The sequence below is a fragment of the Nomascus leucogenys genome, chromosome 4 (assembly GCF_006542625.1).
Source record: "Nomascus leucogenys isolate Asia chromosome 4, Asia_NLE_v1, whole genome shotgun sequence".
NCBI classification, from domain to species: domain Eukaryota; kingdom Metazoa; phylum Chordata; class Mammalia; order Primates; family Hylobatidae; genus Nomascus; species Nomascus leucogenys.
Genome location: NC_044384.1, coordinates 3,659,653 through 3,675,572, shown reverse-complemented (window position 1 = coordinate 3,675,572; position 15,920 = coordinate 3,659,653). Strand labels below are relative to the sequence as shown.

Below are 15,920 nucleotides of genomic sequence, written 5' to 3'. Positions count from 1 at the left end.
CAACTGACTGTTGAATGAATTAGGTTGGAAAAACCAGATCAGTATGGGAAAATGTTTAAAGTACCTCGCAGAATATATACGAGGTTTTACATGGGTTAACACAATGTGGAATAAAGCAAATGTAATGAAGCAAACTAGATTGATTCAATGAGAATAGTTTAATGGTAGGGTAGAGAATGTCTAAAGTATATGTAAAATCCAAAAACCATAAAGACAATTCTGATGTTTTAGAACTTCTACAATAAAAGACTTCATAAAGTAAAACACAGATGAGAAACCAACAGAATGTATTCAAAACATGAGAATCAAATCCATGATATATAAAGAGTTCCTATAAATTAACAAGAAAAGGACAACACATTTTTTAAATGTGCAAAGTTCACGGACAAGTACATCAGGGTAGAAATACAAATGGCCAGTAAACACAAAAACACGCTTATGCTCACAAAAAAAATGAGAAAATGGAAATTAAAGCAATAAAAATATACCCTTTTTTGTTTCATACAGGCAATTTTAGAAAATTTATAATACTAAGAATTATTGAGGGCGTGGAGAAACACACACACTCATAAGCTTTTGGTGGATGTGAGGATTATTACACTCAAACAGGCAGCACCTATCAAAATATAAAATGTGCAAACTCCTGAAACTACCAATTTCACTTAAATCCATCATGGTCCGGGTACAGTGGCTCAGGCCTGTAATCCCAGCACTTTGGGAGGCCAAGGCAGGTGGATCACCTGAGGTCAGGAGTTTGAGACCAGCCTGGCCAACACAGTGAAACCGTGTCTCTACTAAAAATACAAAACAAAATTAGCCGGGCGTGGTGGCACGCACCTGTAATCCCAGCTACTCGGGAGGCTGAGGGAGGAGAATCGCTTGAACCTGAGAGACAGAGGTTGCGGTGAGCCGAGATCGCACCACTGTACTCCACCCTAGGTGACAGAGTGAGATTCTGTCTCCAAAAAAAAAAGAAAGAAATCCATCATGAAATCCTCCTAAGTGTTGTCAATGGCCTGTCACCAGCATGTTTACTGCAGCACTGTTTGTAATGAAATTTGGAAAGGACCTGAACAATGATCAACAGGCAAGTAGAACAAGATCACCTTGAACTCCCAAGCAGTCCAAGAGAGGAGAGTCCTCCGCCCACACGGGGAGATTCCCAAGACATACTGTCACGTGGGGAAGCAGGCTAGGAACAAGACACATCCAATGCTCTTACTACGTACCAAAACCAGAAGAAAATCTACACATACACTTACTCAAGCAAATACATTTTAAAGACCTAGGAGGGTCAGAAGTAAACTCTCAAGAAGAGGTGAGGCTGGTAAGGACAGTCAACAGAGGAGGATCGCTCCTTTCCAAGCACTTCCTCACCATCTGGATTCTTTGCAATACAAAGGTGTTCACAAAAGATGTGTGGATGTTCTAAAGGACAAGCAGAACTCTAAAACCAGGAGCCTAGCATGGGTCTAGCCCAGGAAATGGGAGCTCCTCCTACCACAGCTAGCCCTGAAGCCCACACAGAGGCCAGGAGGCCGCTCAGGAGGAGGGCGAGCGGGCAGGGCAGGGAGGTCAGCACGAGATGCAGGCTGACCCCGGGGAAGTCGGGCCTTGCCTCACCCTCTCCCTCCCGGGGACAGGCTCAGCAGCACCTGGTAGGGGATGAGGAGTCCTGAGCCAAGAATATGGGTCTGGGGTCTCAGGTCTTGTCTTGGAAGCCCCTCCCCCAGCACAGGGCATCAGAAAGAGTTGAGAAGTGAAAGATGCAGATGGCACCCAGGGCCAAGGGCCTGAGGGTCCCAGGAGGAGACAGGTGTGTGGGGAGCAACAATGGCACATGCAGGCACATGGAGACTCCTCCTGGCCTGGGATTCTGTCCATGGCCTTGGGACAGATAAAAGACAACAAGCTCAGGCATCCTCTGAGATTGGACCTAGAGCCGTGGCCTCCAGATCCCGTGATCCACGCTCCCCAGCCTCTGGGCTCACTGAGGTATTTTGTGCTAAGACGCCCCCTGGGCTTCTGACTCTGCCCATTCTAGTAGGAAGAGGAGTAGGGGGAGGAACAGAGGTGCCCACAGTGAAGGAAGACGATGACCAAGGCCAGCAGTGCACAAAGGAGGGTGTGGGTGACCTTGGACACCCTGTGACCAGGGAAAGGTCAGCTTCTTGTCCCCATTCCAGACGTGCACTGCTGGGCTGACAGCTGCACACCGCCCAGGAAACTTCCACAACCACCAGCAGCAGCATCCCCCAAATCAAGAGATCTTTAAACTCAAAGAAAAAGATCTTCCACTGGAGAAAGAAAAACCAGGAAATTCTGACCCAGAATGGAGAATGATGCGCCGAGCAGTGGCTACGGAAAAGGTATCAAGGAATCCGATGTCTGCCAGACGCCGCACAGCTACCGGGCTGTTCTGCAAAAGCAAACACGGTGCCCTTTTGTTACTGAGGTTTCAAAACAACATCAAGAATTTGTTTCTAAGTGGAGTGTAGGCTATCGCCATAGAAACTGCAGAGACTCTGTCTTGCTGGTGTGACGCACAACCTGTCCAGAACCTTCTGTTCAGAGCTTCTGAAAATTCCCGAGCCAGTGTCTTCCAATTGCTTTTTTCATACCTGGACTTCAGGAACTTCCTGGGTCACCTTCTGGGGGCACCTTTAACTACATTTCAAGGTTCTCACCAGCACTTCCCTATCTGTCCACGATGCTTGCGAAGGTTTAGGCCTTGATTTCAGCCTCATGGCCCTGGACCTACCATCTTCCATCATTTTTGAAAAAGTAGAACCCAGTCATATTTCTTAGAAATGAAAACATTTCAATTCATTCCACTCCTATCATGTCCTAGTCGAATACCAAAATAATCTATAAAAATCACATTCTCATGAGTCATGTAGTAATCAATTTTTAAAAACCAGTGACATCACAGATTAATTTTAAATCAAAGGAAACACGATTTAACTAGTCAGATTGGAAACCTGGCCATCATTTCAATATCAAAAATGTTCTCTAATTGTCCAGTCCAATGAACAAACTATCCCAATAATGTCTACATTGGAATCAATCACTGGATGATCATATGTACCAACAACCTAATTTCATGACTTTGAAGGCAGCTGCCATTCTCCATCAGGTTTCAGACATGAGATTCAGGCATGTATGTAAGTTTTCCATAGGATGGCCAGCTCAACAAATGGCACCGTGGAATTATCATTTTAAGTGATACATTTCAGTCACCAAGTAGGTTATTAAATGAAACAGTAATTGTATTAAATTTGGAAGAGAGTTTATTCATAGCGCTGAAAGTAACTATTCTGGAGTGAAGAGAAAGAACATGAGTAACACTCAGATTTGGCACATCTATACAGGAACATATTCGGCAGCTAACAGTTCGCCCAAATGTCTTACTAATCTGTGAAAATACTTCTTTCAAATCAATGGCTTCCTTTGTAAAGAAAGCAGGAGACAAGACCTCCTGTAAATGGATATCGCTATGTGAACCATGCACACAGACTCAGGTAAAATCTCAGCAACTGGAGTCTTACTTTCTAACCTTTAATCCAGAGACAAATATCCCTAGCTTTTTAAAATTCTAGTAAAATACAGACCTAAAATGGCAATCCATTTTAATATGCAAAGCTTATGCAAATTATATATGCAAATACTGGATCCTATCAATAGCCGACAAATCCCTCATGAAAAACTAGCCTCAGATTAGGTCCAGCACACAGAAAATTATCTAAGAACCACAAAAAGAAAAACCACATACACACAAATGAAAAATTACGAACTTGTGCCAGAGACGAGGACACACACACATGCAAAAAACACTTATCAAATAAAACTTAAATGCTTCAAGCATTTAAAAGAAAGTCTAAACTTATGAAGTAATTCAGTGTGCCCATGATGAAAATGCAGACTAAGAATGATGCAAATCAAATGGCAAGCCACAGATTCCTTTAGGAACTGACTGAGCCTAAGTCACACCAGGAAGTCAATCCTGAAAGCAGCGAGAGAGGGTCTGCTCTGGAAGGTCCTGTGCCTGGCGTGACAGGGCTTGGACATCTGCCGCCTCCAAGCCTCATGTTGAGACCGATTCCCTGTGTTGGAGGTGGGGCCCGAGGGGCGGTGTCTGGGCCATGGGGGCGGGTCCCTCACGAACCGCTTGGTGCTCATTACAACGAGTGAGCTCTCGCTCTGAGTTCATGCGAGATCTGGCAGTTTCACAGTGTATGGCGCCTTCCCTTCTCTCTCTTGCTCCCACTCTTGCCATGTGACACATGGGCTCCCCTTGGCCTTCCACCATGATCCTAAGCTTCTTAAGGCTTCACTGAAAGCAGATGCCGGCACCATGCTCCCTATACAGTCTGCAAAACCGTGGGCCAAAATCAACCTCTTTTCTTTATACATTGCCCAGTCTCGGGTATTCCTTTACAGAAACACAAGAATGGACTAACATGCAATGCACCAGCAGTGCCCCATGCATTCTGCCTCCAAGTGTGCTCAGGTGGCCCTGCCCACCACTGCCCTGGCGGGAACAGGACAGGGTCTGCTATTCTAAGCAGCCACCAATGCCAGGGCCAATGGCAAAGTTCCCATGGATAAGAAGCTTTGGAAATAGTTTCTGCAGATGTCACCAGTTGAACAAGGAAGGACTCCTTAAGGAAAGGACAGGCTTTGGGTTCTATCTAGAGGTCCTCAAAATACGGTGCCCACAGCACTCCTCAAGCAACGGGGATGGCCAGTCCTCCAGCACCTGCCCTCCTCCGCAGCCTCTGCCTTCCGAAGGCAGCAACACTGTGCAAAGCACCAGCACCATCGATACCTGCTCACCCCATAGGCCTCTGCCTCGAGTGCCGATGCTGTGCAAAGCCTCAGTACTGTCACTACCTGCTCTCCCCACAGGTCTCTGCCTTCAGTGCCAACGCTGTGCAAAGCACCAGCACCACTGCTACCTTCTCACCCCATAGGCCTCTGCCTTCAATGCCAATATTGTGCAAAGGGCCAGCACCGTCACTACCTGCTTACCAGGCCCATCACCTCACCTTAGCTGAAACAGAGAACATGCACTCAACTGTGTCCTTGACAGCTCACTCTTCTGTGTCACCTGAGCCCTGTGTGCTGGAGCTCAGTGGAGAGCAGCCCCAGATGGGACTCCAGAGCCTACAGCCCCACTCTCTGGGCCCCAGCGCCAATGAAACTCATGGATCTTCCCACATCCTCTGGCCTCCAAAGGCCATCAGGCCCATGGCCCTCTGTACTGAGGTGGGAAACCATCCAATGGCCTGACCAACCTCTCTCTAGGAAGCCTGCTGTGATAGTCCGGGGCCCAAGCAGGACCCCATGCCCAGGGTCACTCAATGTTAGCATCACTTTCTACTGGGAAGGGGCTTAGCCAACTTCAGCTCCTGGTCCACAGTAACAACGGATCAGTAACAAAGGCCCCAGACACAGCAACTCCAAGCCACGGCTCCAACACGAGGCGTGTAGGCTCAGAAGAAGGGAAGAAGGCGACCTCCCCAAATCCTCACTCCACTGAGTCTGACGACACCAAAAGCGAGACCTGGCCACACGTCCTGAGTCCGCACACCCTGAGTGGCAATGGCACTGAAATCTACACACGCGGCACTTTCCGTTGAAGACCCGGTAGGCTTCTGAGACGCTCCCATTAAATACAACTGTAAGGCCAGCCTCTGCTGTGACTGCTGGCCATCGCTGTTTCTGTTATCAGACAGGAAGATCTCTAGAGTCTGGATATCCAGTAAAAAGGACCACTGAGCGCCGAGTACTCCTGTGCAAAACCACCCACCCCTGAATACAGCATTTCTCCATGTAGTTCGCTGTCAACTCTGAAGAACAGAATTCACCAAGGTGCAGCTCCAGCCACTATCCTCAGCATGAGTCCTGCAGGACCCTCAAGAAAAAGCAGGTCTGGCCCCCGTCTTCAATGAGATGGCAATTTGAGAATGCCCGACACGAGGGGGATGCTGGGGGCAGACAGGGTCATTCTGCCTGAAAAGAACGTGTCCACGCAACAGGGAGGAATGGGGCCAGCCTGAGGCCCAGGTTTGCATTCCACCCTGGGTGCCGTATCGCGGCTGGACACTAAGGCCTTGTGGAGGAGACATGGGAGCCTTGAGTCTGGGCATAGCATTAAGGACACAGCAAGGTGGAGAGGGGAGAAGACAGGCAGTTGCCAGAGCTGAAATGCATATGGAGCTGGGAGCCTCCTCGGCTTGCAAGGAGGACACCAAAGGGCTGAGCAGAAGGGTGGGTATCTGTGCTTTAAGCAAACGCCTGGTGAAGAACCGAGAAAGGATGGGCTTAGACGCAGCACATCACAGATACAGGAGGGCGACAACACAACCAACACAGGCAGGTGCAGAATCATCAGTCGGAATGACTGGAATCTCCCAGACAGCTCAGCAGCAAGGCACCATCTCAGGGTGCCATGTCCCCAGCTCCACAGGGGTGCACACCGCTCCATGTCATCACACCTCTCCTGGCTGGGAAACCCCACCATGACCGCCAGCACCTTTTCTCACAGGTGCACCAAGCCCTCAGCAACACCTGACCCAATCCAGCACCTGCTGTTCCGGCTGCTGCTGTCCGTTCGTCCAGTGGTCAGGAACTGACGGCTCGGAGTGGAATGAGACCTCCCTCTTTACCAGGAGTGATCCTGCCTGGTCCATGAGATGCCCTATCCCATGGGAACGGGGTGCAAGAGCCAAATTCAGGCATTTCTGTTCACTATTGATAGATGAAATCTACAAAAAGGAACCCTTCATTTCAAGCCAAAGTAACAAGTTCAAGTCACACCTGGGAGGACCGAGAGCCACTTCTTCATGACACAGCAACAATGACATCCACCCAACAGGTTCGGGTGAAAGTCGTATCCAGCACTACCCCTCCTGCAGACTGAAAAATGCTAAATCTAGCAGGGTAAAGAGAATTAAAGAAGTTTAGCATATGAAGCAAAGAGAGAAAAGGCTGAAAACGGTTCCATCCGATAAGAATCTGTAAACGCATCCATTGGCTCTGGAGTCTGAGAATATCGGGAACTTCTCTTTCAGTGAACATCACTGCATGTCTATCCTAAGTAACTTCCTACATGGCAGGAAGGAAACTCGGCACACCCCACAGGACTTCTGCACAGGGTACCACGGCTGTGGCTGTGGGGCATCCTGGCCTGCGTACAACACGGGCACAAGTGCAGATGCAGAATCTGAGCCATCCTGGGACTACGCATTCCTGCCCCTCGTGGACACACCAGGAAGGGGACCCTTTCCCAGGCTGGAAGCTGGACACTAACAGGAAGAGTGTGTGTGTAGGATACCCACAGTGTGCCAGGCACACACAAGAAACGGAGCGAAGACAGCAGCTTCGGTGGAAATCACAGCCTCCCCACTGCAAGGCAGGACACTGCAGATTCCCAGGGGCTGAAGAACTTCTAATACCACACAGTGACTTGGTGACTAAAGGAGAATTAAAATCCACACGTCTGAGTCCAAGCTCATGTGCCCTCCACCAATGATGCCGTCTTTCAGCAATGCACACACCATTCGGCATGGGGCGAAAGCCAAGCCTGCCCTGTGCCCCGGTTTCCTTACTGATAAAACGGGAGGATAGAATGGATACCTCTTAGTTCCCTCCCACCTCGAAAATTCTATGATTCTATCTGGAGTTAAAGGAGAGAGAGAAAATAAGTCGAGTGTTTAAATTTTCCTAGCAAACCAAAATGTCTGCCTGATGTTTGTTTCACGGTACTAAGTACGTACATCCCACATGGATTTCTCAGTGGCGGGAAGAAAGCCCCGGAGTATAATCTCTGGAGTCTAACGCCTTTCACAGTCTAATAAATTCATTCTGGAAGGTCAGAAAATGTAGCACTCTGTTCAACCAAATATCAGCATGCATGCCATGCATAGATTATCAACGCTGAAAGAATCAGAATACAATAAAACGTATTTAGGAGACACTCTTCTCCTCATAATTTAATCTTCCCCTGATAACTTGGAAAGCACACGAGGACACCAAGGGCCCCGTGAACAATCACCATCGTGTTCATGTGTGCGGGAGCGCGGATTAAGAGTGGGCTCCGGTTGCTAAGATGCTGACTACATCACAAGGCATTCTGCATGTGACTGTCAACTACATCTGAATATTTCTCTGGAAGAACACTGCTGTATTTTTACACTAAACAAGAATATCAGGGTTTTCCAACTCATACTTTACTCCCAACGGAAGAAACTCCTCAGAACTCAGTACAGGGTAAAGCCACGGAGGATGTCTTTGCTCCAGGTAGAGCCCTGGAGAGCCCTCTGCAGGGCACACTGTGCCAGCTCTTCCAAAGCCTGCGATTGGCCTGCAGCTCCCTGACCTCGGTCTCCATTCTTCTGAGTTTCTGTCTCACCAGATCCTACTCTGGTTTTGTTCTCTGGCTCATTCTGGTTAAGGAAAACACCCCAGGGAGCCCCATCAGGCCTGGCACAGACCACACGGCAGACAGCAGCTCTCAATTTTTGGGGGCACCTGACTTCAGGACGGCCTGTCACCCCCGCACTTCAGGAGCAGCAGAGCAGTCTATGTGTGAACATTTATTACATATTACACAAGATGAGCCTGGGGCTGCGGCACGATGAAGGAACTGGGCAGAGTCCAGCCGAGTGAACCTGTCCGGATACTAAGGGGAGCTGGCCTTGTGGTTTTTACCTTTACCCACTCTGCAAGCTCCTGTTTAATAGAGGGCCCCAATGCCACCAAGACCCCTTCAGAATGAGGACATCCCACAGCTCCAGGCCATGGAGTGGCGTTTGCCATGAAACTGTTCCCAGCCGTGTGTGCTTTCCTTCCCCCAGCTGAACTGGATGCTATTTCCTGCCTACACTTCGAACCTCCCTTGGATGAATGCACTTCACTCATTTTCTCTCCTCCTTGGTCCACAACCTCTTTCTCTGAATCGTTTTGGGCCTCTCGTGGGACCCATGATGAAGCACTGTGTGAGGACAAGCGCTCCTCCCAACCCATGACTTGGCTTCAGAGAGAGCCTTGCCCGCGGTGTGTCCAAGCCAGGACGCCGCTGAGTCCCCGAGACACTCGGCATCGCGAGTGGATTCAGCTGCAAGGTCAACGCGCGAAGGCACTGGGAGAGCTCCTCCTGCTCTACCTTGAAGAAACGCTTAGGAGAAGTACCCTGTAAAGGCTGCCCATGCCCAGCAGGCTTGGCCGCACAGGCAAACACCCCTCCCAGCTCACCCCCTCATTCCATTCTCCCTTCCGCTGGCCAAATTCACCCTCAATCCTGTTTCAACGGGTGAACACATAAAAACGCATCCCCCAGGCCAGGTGCAGTGGCTCACGCCTGGAATCCCAGCACTCTGGGAGGCTGAGGCGGGTGGATCGCTTGAGCCCAGGAGTTCGAGATCACCCCGGACAACATGGCAAAACCCCATGTCTACCAAAAAAATACGAAAATGAGCCACGTGTGGTGGTGACTGCCTGTAGTCCTAGCTGCCCTGGAGGCTGAGGTGAAAGGATGGCTTGAGCCCGGGAGGTGGAGGTTGCAGGGAGCTGGGATTGTGCCACTGCACTCCAGCCTGGGTGACAGAGCAAGACCTGTGTAAAACACCCACCCCCACACACACACACACACCGTCTCTCACACTCCCTAAGCTATTCTAATTGCTGTCTGTGTTCTATTAGAAAGAAGGAAGGACGGTTGTTGAACCTCTGTGCCCAGCCGCATGACTGCAGCCTGGCCTTCCTCACAGCCAGCGCACCAGCACGGACAGCCAGCCAGCCTCCGGGCACATGCTCAGCAAACACCTTACGGCAAAAGCCTGAGTGCGGCTGGCGATGGTGGAAAGAAGATGGGCTCTGAGGACGGGGCTGCTGGGCAGCAGGGAGGCAGCCAGCGAGGGGACGGGAAACCTGAGACGCTCTGAAGGTAGATCCATCTCCTCCTTTAATTACCTTTCCTTCCCCTGACCATATTTTTTTTTTTCTTTGAAGACTCTTTCCTTGATTCTTCAAATTGCATATAATACCAAGGCACTTGTTCCAAGCACTTTTTTTATTCTATTAAGTTGAGTCATATAATTTGCTATTATGTTGATCAAAAACAGTTGAACACAATCGTCCCTTGTGGGATGGGGGTGACTGATTCCAGGACTTCCCCGATACCAAAATCCAGGATGCTCAAGTCCCTGGTGTAAATACCTGCGTGTAACCCACGCGCATACTCCCATACACCGTAAATCATCTCTAGATTACTTATAATAATACAATGTAAATGCTCTATAAATTCTGCTGTGTTGTTTAGGTGATAATAACAAAAAAAAAGCCTATATATGTTCAGTACAGATGCAACCATCTATTTTTTTTTTAATAGTTTCAGGCTGTGGTTGGTTGAATCCAAAGATGTGGAATCCACGGATACACAGGGCCAACTGTACTTGTAACTTCCCACAACATCCTCTAAACCTTGAGGGTGTCCCATCTACTGAGTCACAGTATCTAAAAAGTGAGGGTGGGTTCCCCAGGATGGAATATGGATTTTACATGACAGATATTAGCACAACAAGAAATGGTGAAAAGCGGGAGTAGTAAAATTAGTCTTGAATGATATGCAGCTCAACGGGGCACTGCTTGTGCATTACGAGCACCTCAGAGCATCTGCCATGGCCTGAGCACCTCAGAGCATCTGCCATGGCCTGGGCACCAGGCATCCCAGTCCAGGCACTTCTCAGGATGGCACGAACTCTGACAGCAAATCTTCCAGAGATGTGCAGCCTCTCTGCGTGCTTCTGTTATTCCTGAGTCGCCTAAATGCTTTCTGAGCAGAATTCTATTTTGGCCCATACACTGAAGGTTTATATGTCTCCTTGCAAAGCAATATTCATTTTTCCTTAGTGATGGTTTCTAAGCTCCCTGAGCCTACTTGTGTTTGGGAATGTTGGAAATGTTGATTTTTATAAACTCCAATTAGATGCCCTTTCACCTCTCTTTCCTACTAAAAATATTAACTTTTTGTGAAGTCCAAAAGTGGACTTTCTGTCCATGCCACGTCCCTTTCTCAGTGGAGGATTTAAATCTAGTAACATATTCCCAACGACTGACTTTTTTTCCATAATTTTGCACTTCTACTATTTTAAGTCAATAACGAGAGCTGCTGCGACCAAGTCTTACGTGGGGAGAAAAGTAACATGAATATCAGAACTTTCCAGAGAATAGATGGCAACATTCAACTGACGAAACACGTCCATAAAAAAAAAGGAGAGGCGTTTCTTTCAGTTAATCTAATAATGCAAATTATTTCCAGATCCAGAAACAGCATTCACATCAATTCCCAGATGTCGAAGAAAATGTTCGGGCAAAATTATGGCACAACTGGGTTTTACTGGAATGGTCGCATAGATCTGAATTCTAATTTCAACTGTGCTCCCACAGGCAGGCTGGCTGCTGCTTATGAGAACCACTGTTATCTTTCGTTCAATTTCTATATAGCTGCTCTAACAGTGTTAACCAATCATCCCATCAGAGTTCTATGAGAATTTAAAATAACCTAATGCTTAAAGAACTAAGTAATCTTTTTAGTAACAGGAAACGCAAGCATTTTCCAAAGTTGCATGTATTTTTTCAAAAAAAGAAAGGAATGCTACAGATTTAAATATGAGATTCAAAATACCCAGCTTCTTTTCCAAGCTAGCCCTGTGAAAGACCTGGGCCAAATTCCATAAATCACAGTGTTTTGAGAGTAGTCAAATCAATGGAACATGGTCTGTCTCCTTAAGGAATATCCACGATTAGTAATTTGTTGCTACACTAGACCATTAAAGGCGGCTGTTGTGAGTGAAAAGTTGGTGTTTTTAGGTAGAAAGACACTGTCCTTTGGGATTACAGAAAGTGACCCACATATACCTGCAAGGCTCTTCCATGTTTTATGCCTCTGTCGCGCCATAAATTTCTGTCCTCAATAAGCCGAAATATCCTATTTATTCTATCACCAACTGTTTGTTACATTCAACTATGACACATGTCTTGTTATAGAATCAGCTGAGGTCTACAATGACTTTCTCAAAAAGTTACATATAGAGAAAAATATATATAACGTCTTTAAGACATAAATAGTAGTCTCTAAAATTTAATGAGCCTGAAAAGAAAAAAGAGTACCTTCCAATTTATGATGGAAATCATTTGATCTTTCCAACTTCTTGATTTCTAAAAGCACTACTGGATTAGCTTATTATGAATCATGTGACCACCATCATAACCAATGGGGTGAGTGAGGCCCAAGAGCTTTTCTAAATATTAAGAATATTTCTCTTAAAAGTGGAAAAAAAAGAAAACCCATAGTGCTAGCCCAATATTTTATCCAGCATGTGCTCCAAAAAGTAGACAGAGTATTACTGGAACATAACCAGTAAAATCTGTATTTATAAAAATAAAAAAAGAACACCAAGAATTAAACTTAAAGGAAGTCAACCAGGGGTCACAATAGGGTCAACCCGGTTTCACATGACAAATTATTCAAAGAATCCAAAAGTGTTCACTGAATGAGCACAGCATTTTCAGAGAAGACCACGTCCTCCTGCTTCTCCCACGGGGACCAATGAGTAAGAAACACGAGTTAAAATACGCATTACTGAAGACTCATTTACCTATGTATACGCTCATCACCTGTGCGTGGATTCAACACAGGTTTTGCTACAGGAGAAAAGACTTGCCTTCTACATCTTTGTTGACTCAATATGCATTTCAGTGTAACAGACCCTCATATAACACACTGTGTAAGACTAATAAACTCTGTCCAGGTTTGGCCAAATCTCTAATAAGGAAACATGACATGGTCTTCTGTTTTGTTGTGAAATAATGCAGCACAGCAGTCATCTTCTTCACCACAAAATATAAACAGCCCTGCCCCTAGGCTTGGATTTCTATCACTCTTAAAAGTCCAGGTAAAAAACAAAAGTCAGTAACAGCATTGCAGAGAAGGGAAAAACATCTTTAGCTTTGTGGAGAAACATGCAAGTTCTATAACTGAAACATCACTTTCCACTTAAAACAATTATGCAAAGCAAAAAATAATAAAGAAATATCAAAATGTTTAAAATTTATAGAAAGTAGGAGAATTATGAAAACAAAGTTGGCCAAGCATCTTTAAATATTTACATGGCTGCTATGTGAAAAGTAATCTGTTCCAATTAACTGTCTCTAAACCCACAGGGTTACTTGAATCCAAGGAGATTAATTATAACTGCACACCAATTTGAAGATAGTCTTCTACCCAGCTGGAGTGGAGGAAAGTGTGTGTGTGTGTGTGTGTGTGTGTGTGCGCGCGCGCGCACGCATTGTATGGTGAGAACTCGGTCTGAGGCAGAAAAGGAAGGCGGGGAATGTCTCAGAAGGGATCCATAATGGTGTTCTTTGCTCAGAAATTAGCATTACAGACGCTCAAGTGAGACCATCAACCCTAGAGGTCAAAGGTATGAGTGTAGGCAAACACCGAAAGGGGCTGCAAGGGGAGCCGATGGGTGTGTCTGCACTCAGCAGTGTGAGTTCCAGATCCATACTGGGGACAGATTCCTGGGTGTGGGGCCACCTGGGCACAGGGACCCTGGGCAAGGGCACAAGGCCACTCGGGCGTGGAGTCCTGAGTTCCAGGGTCACCTGAACATAGGCCTAGCTGGATAAGGGGCCACTGGGTAAGAGGCTAATGAGCGGGGCTACTTGAGTATACGTTTACCTGGGAGCAGGAACCCCCTGAGCCTGGGATCCCAGGACCCAGGCCACCTGGGTACACTTGCTCACCTGGTGCAGGTTCGGGGGCGCCCTCCTCACCACTGTCTTCGGCAGCCTCGTCGGCCAGGCCAGAACCCGGGGAGTCCGCAGCGGCACAGGCGGAGCCAGGGCTGCTGGGCTGGGAGGCCGAGTCACCCTCACTGAGCGATCCGCAGCGGGCCCGCGCCGCCCGGTCCCCGTCACTGTCCCTGTCGCGGCGCGCGCGGCGATGCACGCGCGAGTGCAGCACCATCTGATGATAGGTGCGGAAGATCTTGCCGCACTCGAAGCACTCGGAGGACTTGCCCTGGCCGGTGGTGGCTGCGGCCCTGCGGTTGGGGCGCGCGGCCGAGCGGGGGTCGAGGTGGCCGGCGGGCGCGGGGTCCCCAGGCCCACTCGCGCGCTTCCGCGGGGGCCCCTGCACGGCCGGTGCATCCTGCTCGCGCTTGCGCTTCTCCTGGCTCACCAGGACGTACTCGCGCCTGTCCCTGTCGAAGGCCACGTCCCCAGCCAGCGCCTCGTCCCAGGCCCCATACTTGAGGTACTCGGCCGGCTCAGCCACCTTGCCCCGCGTGGCCAGCTGCCAGGCCTGGTAGCTGTTGACTGGGTCCAGCTCAGCCACCCGCCGTCCGGCCTGCGCGCCAGGGCACGAGTCGCCGGCCGCCGACGGCCTCAGGTTCAGGCACTGGAGGAAGAACTGCTTAGTGTCCGCGGGCCCCTCCGCCCCCTCCTCGGCCAGGGCGCGCGTTCGGCTGGCCTCGACCCTGCGGTGGATGGCGTTATGGGCGTTCAAGCTGTCCAGGTTTGTAAACAGGTTCCCGCACTTGGCGCAGACCTCGTAAAGGCTCAGGCCGGCGACGATCACCTCCTCCTGGACCACGTTGTTGATGGTGGCAATGGGGTCCAGCTCACTCTTGGGCCTGTTCTTGCTGCCCGTCTTGGGGCCGTGCGCCTTCATGTGGTTCTTGAGGAACCAGGGCTCCTTGAACCTACGGCCGCAGATGTGGCAGCCGTGGTCGAAGGAGCCCCGGTGCTTCTTCATGTGCGCCTTCAGGAACCAGGTCTGGCTGAAGGCCTGTCCGCACACCTCGCACGGGAACTCCCCGGGGCTCAGCTCGGGCTTGCCGTTCTCCACGCAGGCCTCGCCGCTGCCGGGCCCCTGCGCGGTGATGTGGTCCCTCTCGATGTGGCTCAGCAGCGACTCCTCCCGCAGCGTCGCGTAGTTACACAGCCTGCACTTGAAAGGCTTGTGCGCCTGGTGCACGTGCAGCTCCAGGTCCTTCTTACGCTCGAACTGGCTTTTGCAGAAAGAGCACTGGGCCGCGGCCTTGGCCTCTCCCGGGGCGCATGCGGACCCCTCCGCCCCCTTCTTGCTGCTTCGCAGCAGGACCCTGCCGCTGTCGGCCTGCGAGGCCCCATTCAGGACCCTGGCGCCATCGGCCTGCGAGGCCCCGTTCAACAGCCGGTTGCAGGCCGAGGCGCTCTTGGTGGGGCTGGCGCAGGCGTCCAGGCCCTCGGAGGCGCGCATCTCACCCAGCGGCGCCTCGCCCGCCTCTGGCTCGTGTCCCTGAATCAGAGTCCCCGTGCGGTGGCTCCGGATGTGAATCTTCAGGTTGCCCTTCTGGGAAGCCCGGTGGTCGCAGTAGGGACACTTGTAGGGCTTCTCGCCCGTGTGCTTGCGCATGTGCTGCGAAAGCGAGCTCTGGAAGGGGAAGCTCTTGCCGCAGATGCAGCAGGTGTGGCAGGTAGCCTTGTCCCCATCTACCTCGTGGCCCCGGCCGGCCCTGGTGGGGCTGGGGCCTCGCCTCAGCTCCATCTCGGCCTCTCTGTTGCGATCCATCCGACGGACGGGCGCGGCCGGTGGTGGCGGCAGAGCTTTCTGTCGCGCGGGCTGCAGGGACCGTCCTATCTCTCCATGGTCAGAAGAGCCAAAAGACGTGCCTGCTCCCAGAAGGTGCACCTTCTACATGGGGGGCGCAGCAGCTGGCAGCCAACACCTGAAACAGAGATGGAACATCATCAGCAAAGCTCCTGGCCAAGAGGGCACAGGCATGGCTGCGGGAACCCCCACATGCTCCCCAAAACATACCCATCCAACCCACATTAAGAAAAGCGGCACCAACACTTCACACAGAGGC

General features: G+C 49.8%; 1 protein-coding gene across 3 annotated transcripts in view; it reads right to left on the bottom strand.

The window, feature by feature from the left end:
* Window positions 1–15,920, bottom strand: part of ZNF516 (zinc finger protein 516) — a 135,744-nt gene that overhangs the window by 67,847 nt on the left and 51,977 nt on the right. For 2 of the 3 annotated variants that reach the window (XM_030810255.1, XM_030810256.1), the window contains exon 2: window positions 13,813–15,779. In XM_030810255.1, coding sequence (XP_030666115.1) covers window positions 13,813–15,622 — 1,810 coding nt within the window. In that variant the 5' untranslated portion in view covers window positions 15,623–15,779. Of the gene's footprint in view, window positions 1–13,812; window positions 15,780–15,920 lie in introns of those variants that run through there. The other variant, XM_030810257.1, reaches the window with a different exon arrangement.